A 10,000-nucleotide genomic window follows, 5' to 3' on the forward strand; every position below is an offset into this window, starting at 1 on the left:
TCCTGAATCGGGCAATATAATTGCCATGTTGGAGGGATCCTCTGGGGCTGAGCAATTTACAGAAATATTTGCTGTGTGATTTACGGAAATAAATGCCATTTTTTATTTAGTGATGAAAAATGACCTTTCTGCGCTCCATATCTGTGACACGAACTGATCTGACCTGACTTGACCCGAGGTTGCGTGTTAGCCTGCGTGCCTGTGTGTATGCAGTCATAATAATTCTCAACTCTTTACTGCATTGCCATGAACAAAGTAAAGGCAAAAAAGGTGTTTATTTGTTGAACAAATTGGGATACAATGTGAGCCTTGAATTGGATGCCATGCAGGAATTTGCTAGGATCTCAAAACCGGAATATGAACATGCTTTGCCATAGAGAAACACATGATAGCATTGGATTATAAACATGCTTTGCCACAAGAACAGACAAAAACGTGGGGTAAGTCCAGCTATATGAAGTTATTATTTTGCTGTCACTTCGTCTGTTTTATAACCCAGAAGGATGTACTTGGTATCAAATGATAGCTCTGAGTCTCCTCTTTCATCTGACATGCGTGGCATATCTATGCGATCACGGGTCCGCGAGTAATTCAAACGAGAGTAATGAGTGTGCAGCGTTGGTTTGTGTACATGACGTTATTATTTTGCAGTCACTTCGTCTGATTTTATAAGCCAGAAGGATCGATAAACATGGTACCAATGGATAGCCCTGTGCCCCCTCTTTCATCTGATATGCTTGCCATATCGATGCGATCACGGGTTCGCGAGTAATTCAAACTAGAGTAATGTGTGTGCAGGTGAATGCAGAGAAGTATAGACTGTAAATATGATGCAATTTGATTTAATTTCATGATTTTTTTAAATTTTCATACTTGATCGTACAGACAAGTGTGTAGTCTCGTTGGAAAGCCCCACTTCTGCTCTGTCGCGCAATAAAGGTTTCATCTCGCTGCGATGAACCGTTCTGGAGCAATGTAACAGAGAAGAAAGGGTGTGTTTTTTGACGCACTTTGCGTCAATCGGGTTCTAAGGGTTAAGCGCTGTGGTGCTCTAAAGCAGCGGAATGCGAGCCGGCGTTCAGATTAAACATAGACCCTCGTTTGTTCCAAAATAATAAATTATAAAAAAGAATCATGTTAAACAATAACTTAACCTGTCAGATCTAAGCATTATTATGTTTTGGTTTTGTCAAAATGTAACTCAAAACAAGGCACGGAGTCGAGGAAGAGGGTGAGAGATGGCTAACAATTAATTAGGCTATTTAACAAGGCCTCATAAAAAAATAACTACTGTAAATCCTCAAATTATGGCCGGGGTCTTTTATTTACTTAGGCTGCGCAAAGCACAGGGTTTTATTTGGGGCAGGCGTAGGCTATATTGAGCAGGCATTTATTTTTATGTGCGTTTTATTGTGAGACATGCGTTTTTTTTGGCATATCGGAATATGGCATATCGCTATCAAAAGCAGAAGATTTTCCGTTTGGTTTGGGATTTAATTTACTTTTGGACTGTTTGATTATATTGATTGCTCAATGTTGGGACTGATGAGCACTGCAATCTGGGGGGTATTTGATGGCTCACTATTATATTTCATGTAGTTGAAAGAGTCGGGATTTTCACCCGCTGTTTATTGCGAGACAAGGCAGCCGCTTTCATTCATTCAAAACGTGCGCTGTGCTGTAATGGAAACCTTATTGCGTAGCCAAGTAGCCTAAGTTGAGTTTGAATTGCATGATTTACTTTATTAAATTCGTAGGCTGGAATGCCTCCAGTCGCGGCACCAATTGTGTTTAAATGTAGTAGCCTACTAGTAGCCTAGGCCTACTGCTTCAGCCTGCAAGCTCAGAAGGGGACGGCAAGCGACTGAGCTTGAGAACAACGTGTTGAAGACCCATGGTGTAGGACAATGACTTTTCATTGACAACAAGGTATTAAACCAACCAACAATATAAAATATTAAGAAGAGCTCTTATTTCATTGAGTTAAATCGAAACAATGTCTTCTATTGCTCGTGCACTGATAGCCCTACTATTACATCGCAGTGTTTGCAGTGAACTAACGTTATCATTTTTTAAACGATAAAATGGTCCCACGCCCCACTTCACAGTGAACTCTTCATAAATCAAAATGGAAGCTCATAGGTAACTGAGTAGCCTATAGCGTCAAATATTGTCCTGGGTCAACTACCGATCGTCGATTAATCATGCCCATTCCTATTCCATATCAATTAATTTCATACAGCATGATGAATATTTTAAATAATAGCTTCAGATTTGGCTAAGAAAGATTAAGAAAGATTTCTGTATATACCCTGGTATGCGTGTGTGTGTGTGTGCGTGCGTGCGTGCGTGCGTGCGTGCGTGCGTGTGTGTGTGTGTTGCTCCAGCAGAAGTGGTTGTGTCTAACCTGCACCGTATCAGGATCCGGAGCAACAGCACCGGGGCCAAACACTCGTCTCCAAGGGAACAGGGCAGCTCACGGCGCTATGGCAACCAGCTCGACACCCCCGACAAGCACAGGGTGCCCAAGTCTGCCTCCGCCTCTGCTCTCTCTCTCATCATCACCACAGGTTAGACACACACACACACACACACACACACACACACACACACACACACACAGCTCTCCTACCAGTAGCACTGATACACTAATCACAAAGCAGGAATCAAAAGGACGCTGATAAGATTCATGTAAACTACTGAAGACCAGATAAACCTGCCGCAGGCTCAACATGACCTGTGTGTGTGTGTGTGTGTCTCTCATCTGCGGTGATAAGAAGGCAGTCAGGGTGTGTAGGCGTTTGGTGTATGTGTTTGTCTGATGTTGAGAGGTAGTGTGTGTGTGTGTGTGTGTGTAGACGTTTGGTGTATGTGTTTGTCTGATGTTGAGAGGTAGTGTGTGTGTGTGTGTGTATAGGCGTGTGTGTGTGTGTAGGCGTGTGTATGTGTGTGTGTGTGTAGGCGTTTGGTGTATGTGTTTGTCTGATGTTAAGAGGTAGTGTGTGTGTGTGTGTAGGCGTTTGGTGTATGTGTTTGTCTGATGTTGAGAGGTAGTGTGTGTGTGTGTGTGTGTGTGTGTGTATAGGCGTGTGTGTGTGTGTAGGTGTGTGTATGTGTGTGTGTGTGTAGGCGTTTGGTGTATGTGTTTGTCTGATGTTGAGGTAGTGTGTGTGTGTGTGTGTGTAGGCGTGTGTGTGTGTGTGTAGGCGTGTGTATGTGTGTGTGTGTGTGTGTAGGCGTTTGGTGTATGTGTTTGTCTGATGTTGAGAGGTAGTGTGTGTGTGTGTGTGTGTAGGCGTGTGTGTGTGTGTATGTGTTTGTCTGATGATGAGAGGTAGTGTGTGTGTGTGTGTGTAGACGTGTGTGTGTGTTAGTGATGGGGACGAGACCACAGTCGAGACCGAGACCGTTAGTTTTTAAATGCAGCCGAGAACGAGACTTTAAGAAGACCAACTGCATCGAGACCAACCAAAAACTAGATTTTCATGATTTACCTACATTTAACACTCAAGTATCATATTCAACAGTTCCCAAAGCACGCACTTGTCTATCAAACTTCTTTTCTGAGCAATTCATGGGTTTCATCAGGTCCCTTTTCACAGGTGTATTAATCAAGCACCATGCAGTCTGCATTGATAATCAAGGTGCTTGATTTTATACACCTGTGGAAAGGGACCTGATGAAATCCATGAATACTTTAAGACAAGGAACTGGAGTAAAAATTTTGTATGGCATGATGTCAAAATTTCATTAAAGTTGAAGATGTTGAATTGTGGTTCAAGTAACCAAATTTAATAATTGCGGATTGCTCACTCATCTCGTCAATTATTACAACCAGAGGCACGCATTGGAATGACAGATTATGCCAAAACCGTAGGTCAGGCTACTTCAACCCTTTCCAGAGTAACTGCTGTGCCGTTTGGACAAAGATTGTATCTCTCAAAACCTTTGCACTGCGCAGCATAGCACCATGGGATATAATTTAACTCCAGTCAATATTATAATTTTTTGTAAAATAAGAATATCTGTAATGGTGGATATTTTAGAATACACTATGAAATATATACACAGTTACAAAACAAAAATACACTATGAAATATACACAGTTACAAAACAAAAATACACTATGAAATATACACGGTTACAAAACAAAAATACACAGTTACAAAACAAAAATACACTATGAAATATACACAGTTACAAAACAAAAATACACAGTTACAAAACAAAAATACACTATGAAATATACACAGTTACAAAACAAAAATACACTATGAAATATACAGTTACAAAACAAAAATACACTATGAAAAATACACAGTTACAAAACAAAAATACACAGTTACAAAACAAAAATACACTATGAAATATACACAGTTACAAAACAAAAATACACTATGAAAAATACACAGTTACAAAACAAAAATACATTATGAAAAATACACAGTTACAAAACAAAAATACACAGTTACAAAACAAAAATACACTATGAAATATACACAGTTACAAAACAAAAATACACTATGAAATATACACAGTTACAAAACAAAAATACACTATGAAAAATACACAGTTACAAAACAAAAATACATTATGAAAAATACACAGTTACAAAACAAAAATACACAGTTACAAAACAAAAATACACTATGAAAAATACACAGTTACATATACACAGTTACAAAACAAAAATACACTATGAAAAATACACAGTTACAAAACAAAAATACACTATGAAGTATACAGTTACAAAACAAAAATACACTATGAAATATACACAGTTACAAAACAAAAATGGGGAAAGGACTCATGGTCCCGCTCTAAAATTAGTCCACCTCCTTCCAGTGTCGGTCAAGACCGAGTATTTTTGCTTTCAATTCCGAGACGAGACCGAGTAAGCAAAAAATGGTCTCGAGACCGGTGCCAAAACGGTGGCTAAACCAGAAATTTTTTTTTACAGTAAAATGGTCTAAACCATAAATTGCTTTTTTATTATTGATCAGACAAATTTGAAAATTAAACTAAACTGTTTATTAAATATTACATTTGCCAGACTGCCAGGTCATGGACAACGGCATTTGCAAGTGAGTCGAGGGGCTCTGTTTTCATGTGTGTTCCCAAATGCTTCAAGAAATGTGATGTTTTCCCCCATAACATGTAATAGTTTTAAACATGCTACATATGCCGGTATTGAAGTGTTTAGATTCCCAGCGCAGTATAAAGTTCAAGTTCAAGTTCAAAGTTTAATTGTTAAACTACACTGCATTTCCGGCGGGAACTGCAAAAGTGTGCTTGCCCTGGTCCGGTCACCAACGTGAGCAGACAGTGGCATACGCTATGCTGAACCTGGCTTGATCCAAGCATTCTAACAGTGCCTTTCAGTGTTGGAGCAGTGGCAATACCGCAAAAGCTCTAGGAGAGGGCTATTCAACTATTGGCTTGCGGGGTGAATGCGGTTCGTTGGATTTTACCTGTGGCCTGCCTTTGAATTTAGCTTCTATGACTAAGATCAAATCAATAAAATAAAACAACAGCAGTGATTGGCTGCAAAAATAAATAATGTCACGCGTCTTGCACCTCTCAAACTGGGCTATCAGGTAACCTAGAAGAATTAAAATTATGAAATATGACTAAGGAATTCAAATGCTGCTTGTTTGTCAGGATACTTTTCACTGATTTATTTTAAAAATATGAGCTATGAGTGTGAATGTTATATATTCCATCCCCTAATTCTGCCGCGCAGCGAAGCGGCGGTCATATAGGTTTAGTCAGAATTTCTTTTTTTTTTTTTTTTTTCTTTCGCATGCCCAAATTTCCGTCAATGAGTCCCGGGACACTGAAAGACCGGGGTACACGAAACTTGGTGGGCATGTAACCCCACATGGATAGCATGGAACCATCGTTTTTCGTTTTGATCTGTAGCCCCCCCCCCGCTTGACTGGACCCCCCGAAAGGAGGGTAGGGCAGACACAGTTTTCTGTGAATATCTCGAAAACCGTAGGGTTTAGGAGGACCATTTTTTTTTTGTATGTTGATCTCAAGGGGCCATGTCAACCCATTCCATAACCACTCATTTCATGTATAGCGCCACTTAGTTAAACACAAAAAAGTAAAAATGAGGTGTTGTAATTGAAGGTATCTGTGACCTAACATAGTCAAAACTGCACGAAATTGGAAGTGTATGATCATTATGACACCCTCTGTATGCACGCCAAATTTTGTGGAATTCCGTTCATGGGGGGCCACACAATAAATTAATTTATGTTCTATACACCAACTGGCCTGTAGGTGGCCGGAGACAGTTTTCTGTGAATATCTCGAGAACCGTAGGGCCTAGGAGGTCCACCTTTTTTATGTATGTTGGTCTTAAGGGGGCATGTCAACCCATCCCATTACCACTTATTTCATGTATAGTGCCACCTAGTTAAAAATAAAAAGCAAAAAATTAGGTGTTTTCATCACAATATCTCTGGCTGACAAGGTCAAAACTGCACAAAATTAAAAGTGTAGGATCATTATAACACCCTCCGAATGCATGCCAAGTTTTGTGTACTTTCGTTCATGGGGGGCCTTACAATAAAATAATTTATGTGTACATTTAATGACGTACACCAACAAGGATTCCCGGGACACTGAAAGACCGGGGTACACAAAACTTGGTGGGCATGTACCCCCACATGGATAGCATGGAACCGTCATTTTTCGTTTTGATCTGTAGCCCCCCCGCTGGACTGGACCCCCCGAAAGGAGGGTAGGGCAGACACAGTTCTCTGTGAATATCTTGAGAACTGTAGGGCCTAGGATGACCATTTTTTTCCGTATGTTTGCCTCCAGGGGTCATGTTAACCCATTTCATGTGCACACATGTGCACAAACAGATACACACACACACACATACATTCACAGTAATCATACGTATGACACATACTCACATAGTAGACATATGTACGCTTGCATGCACAGGCACATACGCAGGCACACACACAAGCACGCACACAGATACCAGTGAGAATTAAGTGTGGATAATGCAATTTAATGAGACAGTTAGAATCATATAGGCCTTTCAGCGTGATTTCTTTTTGTGGAAAAAATGTGCTGGACTGGGCGGCGGTCATATTTTGTACCGCTCTGCGGTACATCTAGTTTACAAATGTACATAGGCCTACTGGGTAACACTTTATAATAACTACACACAATTCATCATTTATTAAGCCTTTGTTACTTATTAGTTAATGGTTTCTTCATCATTAGTAATTTCTTGTTCATACATAATTTATCATCAGTAAAGCATTTGTTCACACAATTATAAATGGTTTGTTCATAGTAAATAAGCCTATCCAAAAAATAAGTTTGTAAGTACATGATTTATACTTAATATAAGTAATGAAACAACCACTTAAAATGAAATCATTTTCTTATTATAAACCAGTTGCAAACTATTACTAAATGCTTTGTTCATCATTTGTAAAGCATTGTTCCTATGTTAATTCTTATAAATAAAGTATTTGTATACACAGTTATAAATGGTTTGTTCATAGTAAATAAGCCTATATCTAAAATATGTTTATGAATTATTGTTAATACTTAATAAATGTTGCAATAATATTTTGTTGATGAAGTAATATTTCCATTATTTAACAGTTGTTACATACACATGCACTAATGATTAGTTAGGGTGAGGATACATATTTTATAAACTACTTCCTAATACTATAATTCATGATTAACTCAGGAGTTACAAGTGGTTAGTTAATGATATTTTGTGAGCTTATCTAAAGTGAGGACTTTCTATGCCTTGTAAACACATTTTCAAATGAGTTGTAAAGATTACATTCACATTGATTCATTTAGCAGACAAGCGACGTACACGTCAATTAAATTGAAGGCCATTGACATAACAGTGAAAGCCGGGAATCGAACACCCAACTTTTCAGGCTACTGCATGCTAGTCCTGCTCCTTATCCACTACACTACCTTGGCCCAGACAGAAACCCCTACAACTATGCAAGAGTTTCTATTTTCTTCTACTACACACTGTTATTAAACATCTGTAAACTATTATTAAATGCTGTATTCTTCGTTTGCAAAGCATTATTCCTACATTAATTCTCATTTGTAAATCATGTTTACACACAGTTAAAAATGGTTTGTTCATAGTAAACACGCATATCTATATTATATTTTTGAATTGACTGTTGTAATATCACTGGGCAGAGGTAGTGTAGTGGATAGGGAGCCGGGTTAAAGGAGAATTCCGGTGTGATTTTGACCTAAAGTGTTTTGAAACATGATACCGAGTGTGAACGTATGTCTCATAGCCCATCTCGGCTTGTCCCCTGCACTCCGAAATCTGGCGCTAGTTAGCCGATGCTACCAACAAGGCGGTCAATGGTGGTGCCTCGGCATCGGCATAGCCATGCAAATAAATCACTGTTTTACACCATTTACGAGGCTCAATGTATCTCCACACTTCATTGGTAGACTTCTGAGGGCCCTGACATTTAAAACGAGACATTGAGAACTTTGAAAAAGCACTGGTAGTTTACTTACAAGACGATTTATACAGACAGTACCTTCTCGAAGTTTAGCGTTTGCAGCCATCTTGAATTTAGTCACGATAAGTCGAGCGACCAGTAAGAATGAACAGGTATGATAAGGGATCAGATTCCAAAAATAATTCAGTGGAAATGCATGGATTCCAGTTGCTGCTACTGGAAGAAACTGTAATCCATGCATTTCCACAGAATTATTTTTGGAATCTGATCTGATAACCCCTTTGTAACTGTGTTGCAAGGCATAAAACGTCCTCACTTTAGATGAGCTCACAAAATATCATTAACTAACCACTTGTAACTCCTGAGTTAATTATGAATTATAGTATTAGGAAGTGGTTTATAAAATATGTATCCTCACCCTAACTAATCATTAGTGCATGTGTATGTAACAACTGTTAAATGAAATATTACTTAATCAAAAACATATTATTGCATCATTTATTAAGTATTAACAATAATGTATGAACATATTTTAGATATAGGCTTATTTACTATGAACAAACTATTTATAACTGTGTGAACAAATGCTTTACTGATGATAAATTAGAAATTACTAATGATGAACAAACCATTAACTAATAAGTAACAAAGACTTAATAAATGATGAATTGTGTGTAGTTATTATAAAGTGTGTGTGTGTGTGGAGTGGGTGTGTGTGTGTGTGTGTGTGTGTGGAGTGGGTGTGTGGGTGTGTGTGTGTGTGGAGTGTGTGTGTGTCTAAATATCTGCATGTGTCCCCCCAGACGACGTGTGTGTAGGTGGTCTGCAGCCCAGCCCCATCTCCCCGCGCTCCCTCTCGTCCAACCCGTCGTCCCGAGACTCGTCCCCAAGCCGTGAGCTCTCGCTCAGCCTGACCTGCCTACGCCCCCCCATCCTCATCCACTCGTCCGGCAAGAAGTACGGCTTCACCCTGCAGGCCATCCGCGTCTACATGGGCGACTCGGACGTCTACACTGTACACCATGTGGTCTCGGTCAGTAAGCACACACACACACACCACAGACACACACACACCACACCACACACACACACACCACATCACATACACCACACACACACCACAGACACACACACACACACACACACACCACACACACACACACACACACACACACACCACACCACACCACACCACACCACACCACACCACACACACACACCACATCACATACACCACACACACACCACAGACACACACACACACACACACACACACCACAGACACACATACACACATATACACATACACACATATACACATACACCACACACACACACACACCACAGACACACATACACACACACACACACACCACAGACACACATACACACATATACACATACACACATACACACATATACACATACACCACACACACACACACACATATACACATACACATACACCACACCACACACACACACACCACATCACATACACACAC

At 39.7% G+C, this 10,000-nt stretch overlaps 1 protein-coding gene across 11 annotated transcripts in view; it reads left to right on the forward strand.

Annotated features, from left to right (window-relative positions):
- Positions 1-10,000, forward strand: part of mast3b (microtubule associated serine/threonine kinase 3b) — a 152,370-nt gene that overhangs the window by 129,224 nt on the left and 13,146 nt on the right. For 10 of the 11 annotated variants that reach the window (XM_076279195.1, XM_076279198.1, XM_076279199.1 and 7 more), the window contains 2 exons: positions 2,388-2,570; positions 9,299-9,528. In XM_076279195.1, coding sequence (XP_076135310.1) covers positions 2,388-2,570; positions 9,299-9,528 — 413 coding nt within the window. The remainder of the gene's footprint in view (positions 1-2,387; positions 2,571-9,298; positions 9,529-10,000) is intronic. The other variant, XM_076279197.1, reaches the window with a different exon arrangement.

This window comes from Alosa pseudoharengus, unplaced genomic scaffold (genome assembly GCF_046254945.1).
Source record: "Alosa pseudoharengus isolate Yale_2024_CS ecotype anadromous, Long Island Sound unplaced genomic scaffold, YU_APseudo_1.1 YU_APseudo_1.1_scf_11, whole genome shotgun sequence".
NCBI lineage: Eukaryota > Metazoa > Chordata > Actinopteri > Clupeiformes > Clupeidae > Alosa > Alosa pseudoharengus.